The following is a 19,997-nucleotide window of genomic DNA, read 5'->3' as shown; positions in this document are numbered from 1 at the left end:
CTCATAATAGAAGAAACATTAGCTTCCATTTTCTTCTTTGCTTGCATTATTGGTATTTTCTCAACTTGACATTTCTGTGCAGAATTTTTAAGCCAATTGTGGATTTGGAGAGAGAACATTTTATTTTAAATAGATAATATAACTGCCACATTGTGCCTGGAGTGTTCTGCTTTGTAAAACTCCTGCTCTATCCTGAGCACCTCTGCACTGGTATATTTTGACAGGTAATCCAGACTAGGTGCATCCTTCATGTGATTAAATAACTTCTCACTTAGTGTATCTAATTTTTAACAATTCAAAAACATAAAAGTAAGTCCTCTTATTTTCTTCCTCTCATAGTCCTGTCTCTTACACTCTCCTGTAACACATGCAGCCCAACATGGAAACACTATAGCTCTATAAGTAAAGTATCTAGGGAAATGATGTAGGGATTTAAACTATGTCCTATTTATTTTGGACATAAAATGAAGCTCAGTTACTTACAGTTCCCAGATAATAATTAATGGTTGATAGAATTGCATATTCCATATTTCAATCCTAGATCTAAGGAAATACTCCTGATGTAAGGTAAGGGTAAAGGAGACATTTCTTTGTCTAGCTTCAGGGTGACTGCCTTTGTAAAGCCTAGGGATTTTTTATGACTAATTCTTTTCTCAGGTCCAGATATCTTGGATAGATGTAAGATCATAGGATCACAGGATGCCTGTAAGAAAATGAATCACCAGAGCAAACATAATGAACACTGTATTCTTTGTGAACTAGATTTTCTCAGTCTATAAGACTTAAATCAAAACAAAAATCTTTCACCTAAGATTAGATATTTGTTTTTTTCTGATACTGAATCAAGTCTTGAAACAACTTTCCTGGTTTTTCTTGTTACTTTTAGGTAAGAAAAATACCTTTATCTGAGTTACAGTTAATAAACATTTGCATATATCTCACACCCTAAAACAAGTCTTGTCTTGGGCATGTAGAAATCCATGATTTCTAGTTTGGATCTTCTCCTCCTCAACTCAGGCCTGCTGAACAGTGGAAATGAAGTGGGCCAGAAGCAGAAGTAGGTTCTCTCCTAATAGGGGCAGATCTGGATGAAAATAGCAGCCATCTTACAAATCTACCTAATTAAAAGTTACAAATAAGATGAACAAATATTTAAAACATTTCCGAACATATGGAAGGCTGGGTTCAAATTTAGAACTCTCAGACATCTCAGGGTTCCATAAAATACAGTGGGGACTGTATTTTTAAAAATTCTCATCTCACACTTCTTTAAAAATATTCCAACCCAAATACCTAAGCTCTGCCTCCTCCATACAGAAAACTGAAGCCCCAGGTTTTGTCACCAAGATGAGCATTGTAGACACTAATGTCATGGTCATCCGTGGAGGACAGACATGGAGAAGAGGCCCATTTAGGACCTGGACCTATTTTCAGCATCATTTGACCAGAATATTCTGGCATCAGGAGTTCCTTGAGCATTGTCTCAAAGAGACCACAGATCTCTAAATGAGTATGACCCCCTATACCTGCAAACTCCTAGCCCCATAGAAGGGATGATGCTAGAGGAAGTCAGAGAAAAGTCTCCAATGTGAGACTCAGGGCAGAGTTCCCTCCAGGCAGTGACTTAGGAAGAAACTGGGAAGGAAGTTATGGACTAACTCTTTTAAACCCATCTAATCCTCTTCAAGACAATAGCAGTATTTTGATGTGTTCTATATCAGAGTAGATGAAATGAAAAATCTTGCTTGGTGGTTGGGTTGAAAGATAGTATTGGTAACCCCTTGGATTAAGAAGATATACAACTGTGTGCTTTTCTTCTCCTGGAAGCAAGTTTGAAGATTCTTGAATGCCATTTTAGCTCTGGGAATTCCTCATCTGTATCTGCCTTCACTCTTTTGGGACACCCCGTACATCCACCATGCACTATCCATCCCTCCTAAGATAATATAGCTGCTTGGTTTTGAGAGTCCCACATGGCCCACAGAAAATCCATCCACATTCTTTTCTTGTTACATTCTGGAACTTCAGCCCTGTCCCTAAACCTTTTCCTGTCCTTGCTCTGTATCAGCCACAGCTTCTTGTATTCAACCTCTCTAGGCAGGCATTTAATCACCAGTCTATATATAATTGACCTCAAGAAATCATAATAAATAACAAAAGGAAAACTCAGTTTTTAAATTTCATTCTGAACTCTTAGCCATCTTATTTTCCCTTTATTGCTAATTATGTACTTACCATCAATCATAGTTTAAATAAAATATTTGGAGAAAACAAGATGGTTTGCTTTCAAAATCCATCAAAGCTCTCGAATTTGTATTGAGAACGCTTGAGAAAAATTGGGCAAGAAATGTGAACTTCAAAGAATGCATCTTCTGTCAAATGACAAAACCACATCATGTCCAAAGTCCCCGAGAAACAGGAAATGACCAGGAGGTTCATTTTAAATATACTCTCTGAGCCATTTGAGAATGGCAGGCCATAAACTACAGCAGATAGATAGGTGGCAATAAATATTTTTCTTCAATTCAACTACTCTGAAGAGAAAAGAAAAATACTATGTTCTCAGATAAAAACGTCCTCTATACTCTTACAAGAGTGCACTCAAGAGAATTTGAAATAAGTTTTATTTCTAAAACTCTCAGAGACAAATTAAAATTTATGACCTATTATTAAGAATTAAGCTATTTCAAGGAAAAAAGGCAAGTCCATGTTTGTTTAGTTTTTAGTGTAGAAGAGTAGCAGTGGAAATATATACTAGATATCACAGATGGCTTCATAAATTTTTAAAAAGGCATCATTAGTCCAGAAAACTATCTAATCAGATTACCACTAGGACTAAACAATTCATTTATAGAATTTAGGGCAAAATTGATTGGAATGTGTGTCATCATTTATAGGAAAAGAAATGCGCATGTTAAATTACACAAATACATAATATATATGTGTGTGTGTGTGTGTGTGTGTGTATTCACATTTCATTGGGCTTTACTTAGATGAAGATAAAGAAAAAATGATTATTGGAGCCAAGGTTGTGGGCTCAGTGGTAAAATGCTTGCCTAGCATGTGTAAGGCCTTGAGTTAGATCTTCAGCACCACATAAAACAAATAAATAAAGGTATTGTCTCCATCTACAACTAAAAACAATTTTTTAAAATTGATTATCCATATTGAAAAATATCATCCATACTGTCATCAAAATAATACCTCATCCACTTCAAAATAGATTCCATTGCTTACTCCCTTCAAATATGGTGACTATTTTATATGTAGCTCCTTAGAAACTTGGAATAATTTCCTGCCTCTAAAAGGCTGCCTGGGACTTCTGCAGCTATCCATAGAGACATAACTTTATTGCTGTGCATACCTTGTTTTGCTATCATTATCAATTCAGAGCCAACTGGGAAGAATTGGGAATATTTATCTATTTTTGATGTATACTATGTTTTTCAACAAATCAATTGAAAAAGTTTGAAGTAAAATCCCTACATATTAAAATACTCAAAACTAAAAACAGACATCAAAAACCGCAGATTAAAATGGGAGCTATAGGAACCTAGGACAGGTTACTTATTAGATTTTAATGTTAAGCTTTTTTATGCCAGACAAAATAGCTTTTATAGGTCTCATTCCTAATAACACGGAATATTCCTGTACTTTAAAGTTGATAAATATGTGTGTCATTATGGTTAGATATGGAATTATCTCCAAAGGCTCATGTGTTGAAAGCTTGCTCCCCGTAGCAATGTTCAAAGGTAGGCTTTGGGGATGTGAGTAGATAATGAAGGCTCTTGTCACAAGAATTGATTAAATCCACTGAGGGATTCATAACTGAAGGGATTGTTGGGCTCCTCTCCTTGGGGACTATATCTTGTGCCTGCCCCCTTCCTCTCTGGTAGGTTTTTTTTCAGCTTGCTGAAAGCTACCATGAGCTGAGCAACTTTCCACCACCACATCCTTCCACCATAATGTTCTGTCTTGTTGCAGTCTATAGCAATAGATCAAATTGACCATAGATGAAAACCTCTGAAACCATGAGCCAGATAAATATTTTCTCTTTTAAGTCTCAGGTATTTTATCACATTGACAAAGAGGTAATACAATGTGCTACCTTATATTTAGTAAAAATGAAAAAATAGAATCCAGATAACAGATACCCTCACATTGATTCATTCAACAAATGCTTACAGTACATTGACCATGTGATAGAAACCTTGCTGAACATAAGGGATCATTTTGTATGTCACACAGCCATATAACCTGTTCAGTAAGGGCAAGCAAGCCCAGAGGTCTGGTCCAAGAGACCAGAAAATTGCAAAGATTTCCATGCAGTTCACCATTTTTTTTCTAGATTTCTATTTTAGTAGTCAAATAATAAGCAAGTATTTACTAAGCCCTACTACTCATTAATTTGTCAAATATATTTTCGTTACCTACTATATGCAAACAGTATTCTAGGTTATGATCATGAATCAAATATGAGTCAGGTAGAAATTGCCTTTAAGCTACCTGGGGTGATGAGAAATATACAAATAAATACAAAACAAGTTAGAAGGAAAAAGAATAAGTGTTGTATTAGGTAGAAATTAGGAGATTCTTTTTGCCTGATAATGAGTGGGAAGGGTAGAAGTGTTCATGGATGATCTGCATCTGACATTTGTATACAAGAGAAGAAGAGAAAGGGCTTTACCAGCACAAAAAGCACAAAATCAAAAGCAGTACCTGGGGAATCACAGAGTGTGGAGGGGGCATGGACAGTGGCATACATGGGTGAAGCATTTGGTATACAAACGGGGATGTGGAAATAAACTTGGAATGTTGGGTCAGTAATAGATTTTAGTAAGACATGAGGTTCAGAATATGAGATTCATCTGGTGCCTCTAACTATGCCTTTGCTATGAAAAATGCAAAGGACATAGATTTCATGATTTAAAATATACATGACTGGACAGTTGCAAGATGCTCGCATTGAATGCTTCCTGTACACCTTTCTTAATCTGACATATAGGGTCCTAAAAAGAAAGCAACTACATACTCAGTACAGCTGTGAGAAGGGGACATATTCAGAGCTGTCTGATATGAGGAAGAATCACCTCCGATATTCACCTTTCACATGCGACTGTGGGTTCAGAAGTGTAGTTCCTCTGCTGCATGCCCCTCTTAGGTGCCACTAGTCCTGACTTACAATATTGCTCTTGAAGGATTTACTGCCTGGCTACAAGAATGCAGCTCACAGGAGCCCTCAGTTCACTCTGTGGAGATGCAGCTTCCAGGCATAGACAACTGGGAAAAGGCAGCTGAAAATGGACTGAGGGTATACAAAGAAAAGTGACTCCAAGAAAAACAGTATGCTGACTGTACACCACACATGATGGAACAGATTCGAGCACCAAGAGTGGCATAGGATGTGTAGATAATCTTGATGGAAAGCATTGTTCATTGCTCCTTCTTCTCTCAGACAAAGGAAGTTGCTTCACAAAGAGCAATATTAACATGTCAACATAGTCACTATATCTCTGGGGACAGCCATAGCACTGACTGGATGCTGTAGTTACGTATGTATGGGTGATTCTTCCTCCTAGTGTGAATTTGCAATAAGACATGCATTTGTGCTGATACAAAGAAACCCTTTATTAGCCTTTAGTCTCACCTCTGCCTCCAACATGCTAATCACTCCTTTAACAATAACTCCCTCAACTTTTCCTGTCTCTGTCTCAATTTTGTTTTCTGTCCTTTCTTCTTTATATAATGATTGAGCTCTCCCTCTGAGATTTCCATGCCACTCCTACTTCTATCTCTTTTAGGCAATTAAGTTAAATGATATTAAACTCATTTTCAAAATTATCCAACAATTACTTACCTATAATTCTTTATCAACTGGAGAACTCCTGTTACTCCTGAGAACCATCAATAAGCCAATTAACACTGACTATCTCCAGAAGAAGAAAGGCAATGTACACTGTTCCCAAACTCATTTGGCCCATTAGGTGAACTACTATTTTATTCTACATTAATTTCATAAGCTCTTAAAGGCACATATTATTTCTTAAAAGTATTTTTGTTGTTTTTGTCTTTCTCAGAGTCTATTACCATGGAAGGTAAAATGTTATCAGAAGGTACATTTATGGAATTACTGTTTACCAGACTGATGATTCATTCATTCATTTATTTATCAAATATTTATGAGCTGGGTACTTTTAATCATTTTGAATATAGCAAAACATAAATGAAAAAAGTCTTGGCTATAGAAAGGAAGCTTATTTTCTACAGAGGAAAAAAAAACAGTAAGAAATAAATGTATTATACGGCATCAGGTGAGAAATTCTAAAATAACGGAAGGTAGAAGAAGGGAAAGCAAAGTGAAGAAGGTGTTACAGAACTCCATTTCATTTGAGGCAATCAGAAAATGTACCTCTGGAAATTTATCACTTGAGCCAAGATCTAAGAAGAAAATGAGCACATACTATGGTAATGTGTGTGTGTGTGTGTGTGTGTGTGTGTGTGTGTGTGTGTGTAAGGTCCCCAGACTGATATCAGGCTCAGTATGTTTGAGGACAGCAAGGGAACAGAGTGAATACAGTACAAGCAGCAGGAGGTAAGGTCAAGAGCAATGGACAGGAAAAGACATGATTTAGTCAGTTTCATTCCCCTGTTCCTCCCTTTTCTGTCCCTCTCTCCTTCCTCTCTACCCTCTTCCTTTACTCCACTGGTTGTTCTTCTATTTTCAAGAGTTCCCCTAGACACATAGTACCCAGCTCATAAATATTTGATGAATGAATGAATGAATGAATCATTAGTCTGGTAAACAGTAAGTCCATTAATGTATTATCTGATAACATTTTATGCCACATGGTAATAGACTCTGAGAAAGACAATAGCAACAAAAATATTTTTTCTCCTTATTTAGGGCTACCTTCTGCATATAAGAGAAAACATTCATCCCTAAACTCTTTGGAGCCTGGCTTCTTTCACTTAGCATTATGTTCTCTAGTTCTATTTAGTGAACAGCAAATGCCATAATTTCATTCTTCTTCATGACTGATTATAAAACTCCATGGTGTATATACAGCACATTTTCTTTGATTTTCATCTGCTTCTAATTTGTGTGTGTGCATGCGTGTGCATGTGTGTGTGTGTGTGTGTGTGTGTGTGTGTGTGTGTGTATGCGTGGTACTGGAAGAGACCACAGGGGTGCTTTACTAATTAATTCTTCTCCAGCCCATTTTATTTTTTATTTTGAGACAAGGACTCCCTAAGTCGCTCAGGCTAATAGTAAACTTGTAATCCTTCAGACACAGCTTCCCAAGTAGCTTGATTACAGGCATGTGCCACTGTACCCAGCTAGAAGATAATACTTTTTAAATCGAGGCATCTGATGTTCCTAACCTTTCTGCCATATAATTAGGTGAGATAAAAATCAGTGTTTATTTTAATGTCAATTTCTTCTACCATGATTAAAGTATTTTGAAAATCAATAATAGAAAAAATAATAAATTTATGAAAATACAGAATTTCTAATTATACAAAACACTTTCATATATTTTAAATTGCGTTGGCATAATGAACTAGAACCTAACTGGGAGAATGGCCCAGTTACTTATATTTGAAAGACAAGGAAAACAGGGCTTCAATCAGCACTTGTTGAAGTTCATATGACTTGTTAAGAGCATACAAGGAATCAAGGTTCAGGTCCCTTGCATTTTAGTTTTCAATTGTGTTAATAATCACACCTTCATTATCCAAATAAACTATTAACTTATTTAAAAAATGGCAGAAGTAGTTCCTTTACCACTAAATGGTTTTTGTTTTGTTTTCGGGTGGTCAGGTTGGTAAATTTTACATTAGAAGTATTCTAATTTAAGATGTACCTTAAAAATGACTGAAACCTCCTCACAGCAATGACTAATTTAAAGATGTATATGGTGCCTTAAAGTTCTCAAAAAACTTTAATTAGCCTAGGGTGCAATAGTGTTTTGCTCCCTGATAAGCTTCCTGAGTCTCAAATGTCAATTTGAGGTCTGAGGAAACTTCTTTGGCCATGTTACAAAATAATACCCCTGAATTACATGTCCCATCCTGATAAACACACATGGATACTAGATATTACATATTAATGCTTTATGTTCTTTAATTAAAATTTTCATTAGTTACACTCATATTCATTATAAAAATAATACAAAGAGATCCATGTACACTTTGCCAATTTTTGCAAGTGAATAATAAAAGTATAACCAAAATATTATTGACATTATTAAAAATATGGCAATATTATCCAGATGTAAAGAGTTTTACTTATTTGCATATGTAATTAGTTCTATACAATTTTATCATGTGCATACATTTGTGAATCTATCATGGCAGTATGCAGAACAGATTCAGCACCACAAAGATACCTCATGTTGCCCTTTCATAAACCACACTCACCTTCCTCCCTTTCTATAATATCTGGAAACCACTAGAATATTCTCCATTTCTAAAACTTGGTCATCTCAAAAATGTTATAGAAGTGAAGTATTTAGTATACAGCCTCTTGAAATTGACTTTTTTTTTTCTTTTCACTCAGCTAATTTCCTGGAGATTTATCTAAGTTTTTATAAGTATCAATAAATAGTTCCTACCTTTCTATTTTGAGTAACAGGTATGCATGTACCAAAGTTTGTTTAACCAATTACCTGTTGAAGGACATCTAGGTCAATTCCAATTTTAAGCCATTACAAATAAAACTGTTATGGACATCCATGAACAGATATTTGGGTGAACTTAAACTTTTAGTTCTCTGAGATAAGTGCCCAGGAGTTTAATTGCTTGACTTTATGGTAAAGCAAGTGTTGCTATTTTTTATTATAATTTTTCCCATTAGAATAAAAGCCCTGAAACAGCAGGGATTTGGTTGTTTTGGTTCAGTGCTGTAATCAACATACAGAACATTGCTTGGTTCAAAGTAGGCATTAATCCATACCTGCTGGATAAATAGGCTTCAGATCCATAAGGAGATTTATCCTTGTGTGCATAGATGCTTTCAGATCTAAGGAGAAATGAGTCTGCAAAATAGCTTTGGGGGAAGATGATAGATATAGGGATAAGAGGTATAGACATATTGCCTTCTGACCCTAACAAGCCTGGGGCATCTGCTTGTGCCCTGAATGATAGAGCAGCTCCAGCAAGAAGGTTGAGTTCATAAAAAGATTTGTGATGTTCTGAAAATAGCCAACACCAAGGAACACAGTAGGACCCAATGTGGCTAAAATGACTAGACTCCTGCTGCTTCTTCAGACCATGTACACTTTAGCTGGTGAGGTAATCATTTAGCTGGGGACAGAGTAGCTTGCCCCTGAGCAGTATGTTCCAGGAGGGGTCAATGGCAGAGCTAAGTACATGACACATATTCACCAAAAAGTAAGTTCTCAATAAATACTTCCTAAATGTGTGAATATATAATTTCCTGATGTGGCTGGGGGATACTCTAGGAAAGAATGAGGTCCCATGGGAGATACAGGGAAGTTCAGAAGGTAGCAGCAAAGAGCAACAGTGATCAGAAAATCAATGTTAACATCACTGGGAGACTGTGTAAATTCAGATTAATCACATTATTTTTAAAAACTGCTTTTGTGGTTTTATTTGTGTTCCTTTAGAGAATCTTCATAAAACATGAGTGAACCCATTCTAGAAGCTCGAGCCTATTAGTATAAATATGCTCTCTTTATGAGTATAATCTTGTGGCAAAATTTTTAAAAGATATTTCTGTTCAGAGTTTATTATTTTGGAACAACCAGGTTTCTTTTAATAAGTAAAAGGATAAAAATGTTTTTCCTATTATCTAAAATAGCCATTTTAAAATATGAGTTTTATCAATATCAGAGTTTGTTTACATATTTGAGTAGTGTTTCTGTGCAAATATCTATTATCTATGTTGTCCAAGACCATGTTCTTTGTTGGCCTCTAGCCAAAAAAGGAAAATAAGAAAATAAAAATGTTTTGGAACTCTGGCTAATATAGATAGATTAAAGAATGATGAATTATAAGAAGAATAAGCTAACAAATTCTTCTGTCTTGATTCTTTCACTTAGTTAGGAATTCTTTCTGTAAGATGATTTGCATGATTTTAAACAAAGGTTAAATGTCACAATTCAATAAGGTTTTGAGAAGCTCATTCTGTGTGAGCTTTTAATTAAGTATACTAAATTTAGTTTCCCTTTGAGTGTATCTCTGCTTATTGGGCTTAGATTCTGCAATTCCTCACAAGATGGTTCTAGAACACTGATTTCCAGCTTTGGTTGCACATTAGAATCATCAGGGGAGGTTTTAAAACCCCTAATGCCTAAACCACACCCTGGACCAATTAAAAATCAGATTCTGGGGTAGAAGTCAGCCGTTACTATTTTTTATAGGTCCCCAGGCAGTTGTAATGTGCAGCCAAGGTTGAGAACCAGAGTTCTAGGAACATTTGTGTCACTTTTACTGGGGGACTTGTTAAATACACCTGGGTCCAAAACTAAGTCTATTAAACTGGAATCTCTGTGGATGAACAAAATAAATCTGTGTATTTCTTTGGACGTCCACATGATTCAATGTTTAGTGAGTTCCAGGACCTCTGGTTTATATACTTAAGGGGCCTCACACTGACCTGCAAAGTCATCAGTGAGCAGGAATATTTCAAATCTTGATCTCAGCTTTTGGGATTGGAAACAAGTCTATTTTGAAAGTCTTCTTGGAGATATTTATTTAACCAATGGAGTTACATAGTTTGCATGTATAAGTAATAACTCCAGGTAAAAGTTTTTACAAAATTTGGAAGTGAATTCTTTGTTAGGACAAATGGACTCTGTCGTGAAAAAGCTAAACTAAAGAAGCCAGGAAGATAAAAATTATTAAAAATTGATTTAAAAATAATAAGAATTATCTTTAATTAGGATGTTAAGAAAAATGTTTATAGAAAAGCATAAAGTTCTCTTTATCCCACAATACAGATTTTTTTTTCTTAAAAAAATAAAACATTTTTAAAGGAAAGAAAAATTCACAATCAATAGGAATCAGTATTAGATTGTAAAACATTAGACCATCAGGCATATCTAATTCTTCCAATTTTGTAAAGTATGTTTTGAAACACCTCATGTGACTCTAATGAACATTTTTTTAAGCAAGCAGGTTAAAGGGCTATTAAATCCAGTTTTTGCAGACATGTTATTTTGAGCATACAACACAGTAAGCTCTCAGTAAATGTCTATTGCATTGAATTATTAAATGAGAAACCTGTAGCACAGAAGCATTAAGTGCCAGCTGACCCTTCCTCTATAGATCAAGATAGAGCTGCATCAAAATCCAGGTCTTATCCAGAATCCTGCCCCTTACATTATGCCTCCTCCAGTATAATTAAGATACTTAAGGTTAATGGTCAGTCTTTAAGCCAATGGTCCTTACGTTTAGTGTACCTCAAGATCATATGGGTATTTTTAAGTCCTAAAGCATTAAATCCAAGGCATTGACCAAAGATTCCAATTCAACAGGGCTTAGGTAGACTATGAGTCTGCATGTTTAACAAGTATAAAGTATCAGAGAAAACACAAAATTGCCAAATATGCAATTAATCCTATTAACAATGATTATTGAAACAGCAAATATCATTATCTAATTCTAAGAAAAGTGGAACATGTAATTTACACAAGTGAAAAAATTCAAGGCCCCAGTAGATTTTTATTTGTTGAATGTATGAATCCATTAATCAATAACATAAATCTAAGACCAAACTGATTTACAGTATTTAGCAGAATAAAGAGGAAAGCCTTAGGTCTGTTTTCCTGACTACCTTTTATAATGAGGAAAAGGGCTAGTGAGAATTTTATCTTTCCTGAGCCAGTCTGATCACATGGACCACTTCTTTAAACCATTCCTTTTGCTTATAGGACTTGGTGGGCTCCTAGACCAGCTATTCTTCACCAAAAAATAGAAAATGACAATTTGTTCTTGAAGGAAATAATGGCTGTGAAGTTGTGCACTGACTGGGAGGGAAGAATGTATAGAGAGTCTGCAGTGGGAAGACAGGCAGAGTCCTGGGAATGAAGCAATAGTCCTTCTCTAAGGCATTAGAGTTGTTACTAGGCAACGAAGACAATATGATTACTTCTAGCATGCCCCAAATGCAGCTCCCAGTAGAAAGCTGCCTGCTTACAAATGCCTTTCAAATCTTAACCTCTGGACCATTTTGGTGCTCAATTTATTCTACAATGTATATCCTTAATTTATATACATACATACAGTGTGTATGTGTGTTTCAAATTATTCTATGGCATTTTCAAAACAAATACAATTTGATAAATCTATATGAGATCCCTAATGATTATTATAAAATTATTATAGAGTTATAATCTCATGCTATTTTTATTATGACTAATGTTGATGAGTATGTTGAAAAACAGGGACTCTCATTAATTGCCAGCAAGCAGGTAAAATGGTACAGTCCCCATAGGAGGCATTTTGGCAGTCTCTTATAAAACTGAAGGCACCTTCCCAGATATTGCTCTCCTAGGTATTACCCAAATAAATTGAAGACTTATGTTCACATAAAACCTTGCATGTGAATATTTATAGAAGCTTTATTTATCATTGCCAAAATTTGAAAGTAACCAAGGTATCCTACAAATGGTGAGTAAACTGTGATAAAACTATAGAATGAAATATTAAGTGTAAGAACTAATGAGCTACCAAGTCCTAGAAAGATAAGGAAGGACCTTAAATGCATATTGTTCAGTGAAAGCAATCAATGTGAAAAGGTTACATTCTGGGGGATTCTAATTATTTGAATTTCTGGAAAAGGAAAAACTATAGAGATAGTGAAAGATCAATGGCTGTCAAAGGTTGGGCAGGGGAAGGAAAGCATAAATGGATAGAGTACAGGGGGTGGTTATGTCAATGAACCTATTTTGTGTGATTCTATAATGGAGAACACCTGAGCTTATCCATTTTTAAAATCCCAGGTAATTATAAAATAAAAAAGAAATCAACCTAATGTAAATTATGGGCTTTAGTTAATAATGTTGTATTAATACTTGCTTACAATTGTAATAAATGTATTGCAGTTCAATATGTTAATGCTAGGGGAAACTGTGTATGGATGTGAAAGAAAGCTAGATGGGAACCCTATATTTCATGCTCAGTTTTTCTATAAACTTTATACTAAAATAAAACTTATACCATTAAAAAATCCAAAAGGCATATGTAGATATTAATTATGGAAATAATTTTCCTAATTTGTAAAACATTGGTAACATAGTAGTTAAACTGAAATGATTACCTGTATATTCATCACTGGGTATCATAAAACTTAATTAAGTGTCTAACTATATTCTAGAATATTTAGTGAATATTCTATCACATAGAACTGATTTAGTAAGCATTCCCCCAATGTCTATCTGCAGGATTTTTTTCTATTCTTTTTCCAAATGAAATATTCATATTAAATTAATACATCTCTAATTTTTAGTAACTTTCAATGAAATCTTGCCTTTCAAAAACCTTTAACATTTTGCTCTCATCTATTTTATGCAACTGAATTCAACAGTTGCTATCAGTGTAGGATATGATCATACTTAGCTATTCAAAACTTTGTATAGTAGTTCTCAAACTTTCTGATATGCAAGAGTCACCTGGGGATTGTTATGGAGTGCAGATTCTGATTCAGTTGATTGAGGTGATGCTTGATAATCTGCATTTCTAAAAATCTCCTAGGGACATTCTGAGTAGCAAGGCTCTAGAGAATATCTTGGTCATGAAACTGTTACCAGTGTGAAAAATAAACCCAAACACATAGCAGTTCTTGCAGGGGATTAAAGAGTTGTATTTCTGTTTCTCCTACAGAAAGATTTCCAGAGCTACCAGCACTTCTTAATCTGCTTTCCCAATTTATAATCCTTTTCAATTTCATCTATAAAGTGGAAGGCTTGATAACCTTTATACAGTGAGTAAGCAACCCATTTAGTCATAATATTTTCCTGGTTCATGTGAACCAAAGGTCATCTATTTCTAGTTCAATTCCTCAATTTATGTGTCTTTGGTCACAGAAAGGTCAAATGACTAGCTCAAGGTCACTTATCCAATAACTTTAAAGGTCAGGTCTCAAATCTAGATTTCTGATTCCAAATCCAAATATAGTCTTCTTTCTTCCATTGACTCTTGCAACTAATAATGATGCAATCTACAGAATAGAGGCAGGTGATTTGACAATAAAATTCTAGTTCTGAATTGAATCTCTCAACCTCAGGTTTTCTACTGCAATACCTAAGATGAATTTAAGGTCTTGGGGAAGGGGTCAGTTGCAGAAAGGGGAGCAGTTATTTGGTCTCCAAAATAAGCTTTGAAATTTAATGAATTTTCAGTGTGATGCAAGGGTATAAGGCAAAAGACTGGGACATACAAAAGATGACTTGATTTTTTTTTTCTGAGTTGCTTAGGGCATCATTAAGTGGCTGAGAGTAACTTTGATCCTCCTGCCTAAGCCTCCTGAGGTGTTGGGATTATAGGCATTTGCCACCACACCTGGCTGACTTGATATATTTGATAGAACTTCTAAGTGCTTAAAAACAACTGAAATGAAATGGAACTGCTCAAAATGAAGAAATTTAGGCCTAGAGATAATGAAAATAATTTTGTATTACTGTATAAATATTATTTGTCAGAACTAAGATATTGAGTTTTCCAATCTCTGGCTTAAAGGCAGGCCCCAACTTCATGCTGCCTTCAACAGTAGGTTGAGGAAAAAGAATGAATTAATGTGGAATACATGTGACATTAGGGGTCTATACATGCCTTCCAAATATAATCCTTCCAAACTCTAAGGATTTCTTCTAACAGTAAGAATCTGCTTGTATATACTCTCAGTTTCTAAAAAAGGAAATCAGAATAATTTGACCTTACATTTAAGGCCCATGTCTGAACACCAGAAAACAGTCCATCATGAAAATCTGGTTCCAGGTGGGTCTTCAGTGTGTATGTGTACAGGCTACTCTGAACTGAATTGAAGGAGGTGGGCAGATTGTCTCCTCTGGGCACAGCTCTGACACTGTATCTCAAGGCATTGTGATTAAGGATTGCCAATATTCTCTTCATTGGATTAAGTGAATATCTAGGCACCTGGGATGCTGGGTTCCCATCTTCAGAAATTCTACAAACTCTTGGACATGGGAAATGTCCAGAAAAGTACAAGATGCTCCCAAAGATTCAGGTTTGGGGGACCCTATGCTTGATGCTATTGGGTGGAAATCAGGCTCTGGCTGACATATCCAGATTTGCCTTACTTATTTTTAAAACCATCACTTAACTGTCACTCTGATATTCATGGCTCACATAATCCCTCTCTACTCTTCCTACCACCTCCCTCTGATCAATATCCAGTCCCTTCTCCAATACTCAGCTTGCATGTGACACCCCTATAAAAACTTTCCTTGAGAGCTTGCCTGCTGGGATCCTGTGGTAATCTGAAGTCCACACCACTCATTTGACATTTTTGTTCAGTTCTGCTTCTAAGAAGAAATCATCACAAATGAATTTATTTTGATGAAATTTCCAGGATAAATAAGATTAGAGATAAAAGAAAGAAGTGCAGATGGCATGCTTGTTGACTTTTCAAAGATTTACATGCTAAAATGACAATAAGAAAGAAGGAGATCCCTGTCTTATAGATAGGGCAGAGTGGACAGTGCTCTTTTCTGGGTATCATCTCTGAACTTAATCACCAGGATAATTCTGGGAAGCTTGAAAAATGTAGCTTTAATGTGAATGTGAAAGGGAGACAAATATCAGTTTTACAGGAACAGGAATATTTTGCAATTATGGTTGAACAATGATGAAAAGGGCAAACCAGGATATTACGAACCCCCCACATCCCTGGAAGGACTGCAACATAGTCGAGTCCTCAGCTGAGGACCTGGTGTATTCAGTGGGAGAGAAGCAGTATAGCCAAGTGCTAGGGCTCTTTGCTGCTCAAACTGCTCAAAGAATCTATGATTCTACTACAAACAAAGAATGGTAATGACTTGTACACTTTAGATCAATAATAATAAAAGCACAATGACTAGAAATAACTTACTGTGCTGACAGTGAATCCCATTAAATCCTCGGGGACATTTACAAACATAGCCTATGAAAGTGTCCCCTCTGTATGCTTCACTTATTTCACAGGTTCCTCCATTATGGCATGGATTCGGAATGCAGGGACCTGAAAGAAAAATAAATATCGCTGCATGATGCATATGCTTAAAAGTAGATCAACATTTTGCAATTAACAATTTTATAGAAAAAGTACTTTAGATATTAACATACAGGAAATGTACTGGTTGTGTAAACTCTGAAGACCTGGGTTGGAATTCTGGTTTTACCACATTATAGTCCATGTCACCTTGAAATTTATTTATTTTCTCTGTTGCCTCAGTTTACTCTTGTGTTAAATATTAATATTAATAATATTTATCTCAATGGGTTCTGTTACCAATGAAAAGAGTTCAGGTACATACAAAATATCAATGAAAGTCTTTACCACATATTAAGAACTCAAAAAATATAGCACTAAGTTAAATTTTCAAGGCATCTGAATTGTAGAATAGCTTTTGCATATTTAAAAATTAATATCAAATAGTAATTTTTTGAAGTTATGAACACTGAAGAGTTTTTGTCCTCTGTTATAGCATAAGACTGTAACCACAGAGACCAAGAAAAATTTTATAGACTACTTTTGAATTTAAGGTAGAACATGCCTCTGGAAAAGCATGTTTCTTGCCAACCTAAAAGGGGCAGTTAACCAAAAGTTGCACCTTTGGAGAAAAAGAGTTTAATCATCACTTAGGAGCTTTCAGGAAGTAACTTCAACAGAGTGACCAATACCTGTGGCAAGTGACAAGGTTGTACTCAGATCTCCCTTGGAGAGAACCAGACTGCCAGCAATGTGGTTAGTTGACAGCAGCCAGGTACTGAATGGCAGGATCTGCTACACTAGCATTCATTCCAGGTCACACTCCTTAGCTGAGCACCATGGGGCGTGTCAAGCTGGGCCAGTCCCACTAACCTAAGACCTTTCAAGTGCACATTTTGTACTCTGGAGTGCTCCACTAGTGAATCTGAGGTTTTCTTTGAACCCTGGGTGTCTGAGGGTTTTTCTACGCAATGCTCTTTCTTTCTTTTTTCTTTCTTCAGAAATGTCAGGGAATGTCACCATCTGAGTACTCTACCCTTTGTCCATTATAGACTTTCTCCCTGAGAATTTTTTTCTACTTATTCTGTATTATAGTCTGCATTCTGGAGAATATTCTTTGATGACAGAATCCAGACTCGAGATTTTGAAGAAGGGTAGAGTCTAGTTGAGGAAAGAAAAATTCTCTCTGTGAGATAAAGAAAGACCAAACAACAAAAACAATGTTGTTTTTTTTTCCTACTTTTTTTCTTTTCTTATTTTTTTTTTTAACCATGGAGACTAAAGCACATTTCAAAGTGAGAAAAAATATCATGTGTATGCATGAATGCATGAAGACAAATCCCAATATTATGTATGGTTGCAATGCATCAATAAAAATATATGGAAAAAAAGAGAAAATAAAGTTAAGGTGTACATATTAGCAAAGGAGAGTACATATACGAATGTACTGGTGAATTTTACCTTTATGTATATCTAGAAAGCATCAATTTCAAAACAACAAATAAATAGAAGAAGACCAGAAGAATAGAAGAAGAACAGGGATGAGAAGGAGGGAAAGGAAGTATTGGACGCTGAAACAGAGCAAATTATATGGAATCGTGAATGTATGATATGTCAAAATGAACTCCGCTACTATGTATAACTATAATGTACTAATAAAAAAAAGCAAAGTAAGATTAATAAAAAACTAAGTGTCTATGAATAAAAAGTGGATTCCAGAGTCCTGAAGGAAGATGCACTGAGAAAAGGAGCTAATTCTTTCAATTGAGACAGGAAGGAAGGCACAGGGTTGGACACAAGAGGCCCCAACAGGGAGGACTAGTCAAGGAGTGCAAAAGTGAATGGCTACTTGAATATGGGTCTGTCGAGAGCCAGCCATGGGCTATGTATGTGAGCTATGCTCATTTGAGTGTATGAGGGAACTGGACTGATGTTGCTGCTCTGACTGGACTATGTGATATATGTGTCCTTTTCACTAGCTCTGCCTATAATCCCCACACAGCACCTGAGATGGGTGTGACTTTTCAAGATGACAGTCAAATTGGTGACAAGAAGACATCACCAAGCAAGACTCTACCCTCCAAAACCTGACCCTTGGCCCTATTAGAATAAAATGTTCTATTGAACAGCTCTCCCCAAATAAAACTGGGATTTGGGATATGCTTGCTCTCTCTTTTGCCTGCCTCTCTGGCCTCCCTTGTGAGAGCTGAGGTAGAGGAGCCATCTCTGAACCCCAAAATAGTTACTTTCTGTTTCTGTGTGGTTATTTAGTAGCCAGCCCAATTCACCTGGAGCGACCCTGACTGATTTATTCACATGTCATGACATGGGTCAAAGTCCTTTTTGGAACTATGGAGAGGTAATGAAATTTATTATCATCATTTTGCAATAGGACTTCAACAACAGGTAGCAAGTCCTTAGTCCTTAGCAATGTCACTCATTGCCCTGCCATTGGAGCAAAACTTCATGATTGTATTCCTTCGACCAGCAGCTTTATATCTGAAAGTATCTTTGATGATCCATTCCTTTCAGTTTTAACTTGTGTGAAGTTCAATGACTCTAGAGTCTAATAAAGGTACAGTTAGACTAGGAAACAGCATGGCTGGATTGTAAAAAAATAAGTAGAAATCATGGGAGCTGTCATTCCCCACCCCCAGCTGTCCCATTTTAATTACAAAGAATGACCAAGTCTAGAGACTTAGCAAAAAGACTAAAATTAATAAGTTATATTAGAAATTTTGGTGAAGTATATTTTAGCTGCTTGCTAACAAAAAAGAATTTATGTGAGATGATAGTTATGTTAATATACTTTATTATGATAAAACATTTTATTATCTCTATGTACCATAACATCATGTTGTAAACCTTAACTATACATAATAAAATTTATTTTTGAAAAATCAATATATTTATTTAAGTAGGCAGTTTTATGCCATTCAGTACATATCACAAATAAATTATCTAACCTCTGCCCTTAAAGTGATGTATTGCCAATATTGGAGACAGAGAAGAAAGTGCAAGACCAATGACTAGCTTGAGAGGAATTTGAATCATTTTCTTCCATTGCTAAAATGTATAAATTGTGCTAAAAACCCAGATCTATTATTTCTCAGTTTTCACTTTTGTCCTCACTAATTAATTACTATATGGTAGTGTCTTACAGTTTCCAAATTCTTTCTATATAAATGTTCTCAAATATTCCTCAAAGCAATTTGGCAAAGTAGTCACTATCATTTTCTTTTGTGGTTATAAAAAAAAAAACAACTGAAGATCAGAAAGATTAGATATTTCTCAAATCCACATCTCCTACACACCTTTAGGCCTTGAACAAAGAATATATGATTTCAGAAAGGGATGATGAAATAAATTGGGTGTTAGAGGTTTTACTCATTGATTCATTTCAATATCAGATAAAAAAGACTTAGATATTTTTAACTGATAACCATACAGATAATAATTGTTAGAGAAAGGTAGAAATAGATTCAAATAAATAAATACTTTTAAACTAATAAGGAACTTTTAAAATTACCTTATGCAATCTCTCAATTTTACAGTTGAGAAAGCAAAACCTAATAGGAATATATCTAGAAAACACTTAAGATGAAGAAAATTGAGTTTAACAAATTATATCTAGGAGGAAAAAATAGTTATTAAAACCAAAATTAATGAAGCTATTCCTGTCCTCTCAAGAGAGTGCTGTGATTTACATCAGAGAGAAAATATTTTTCCATGCTCCCTTAAACCTTCAGAGTTCTATTAGTGATGACTAAAAAATACTGAATAAAGGTACTTCTACCAGTTCTTGGGTGAGTTAGAACATAGA

At 35.4% G+C, this 19,997-nt stretch overlaps 1 protein-coding gene across 1 annotated transcript in view; it reads right to left on the bottom strand.

Moving 5' to 3' along the window:
• LOC143390091 (EGF-like repeat and discoidin I-like domain-containing protein 3) overlaps positions 1-19,997 on the bottom strand; it is a 132,848-nt gene that overhangs the window by 54,602 nt on the left and 58,249 nt on the right. Inside the window, exon 4 of the mRNA XM_076842689.1 lies at positions 16,076-16,204. Within this exon, the coding sequence (XP_076698804.1) occupies positions 16,076-16,204 (129 nt within the window). The remainder of the gene's footprint in view (positions 1-16,075; positions 16,205-19,997) is intronic.

Source organism: Callospermophilus lateralis, unplaced genomic scaffold (assembly GCF_048772815.1).
Source record: "Callospermophilus lateralis isolate mCalLat2 unplaced genomic scaffold, mCalLat2.hap1 Scaffold_89, whole genome shotgun sequence".
In the NCBI taxonomy this organism is placed as follows: domain Eukaryota; kingdom Metazoa; phylum Chordata; class Mammalia; order Rodentia; family Sciuridae; genus Callospermophilus; species Callospermophilus lateralis.
This window is presented reverse-complemented; position numbering and strand designations above follow the sequence as displayed.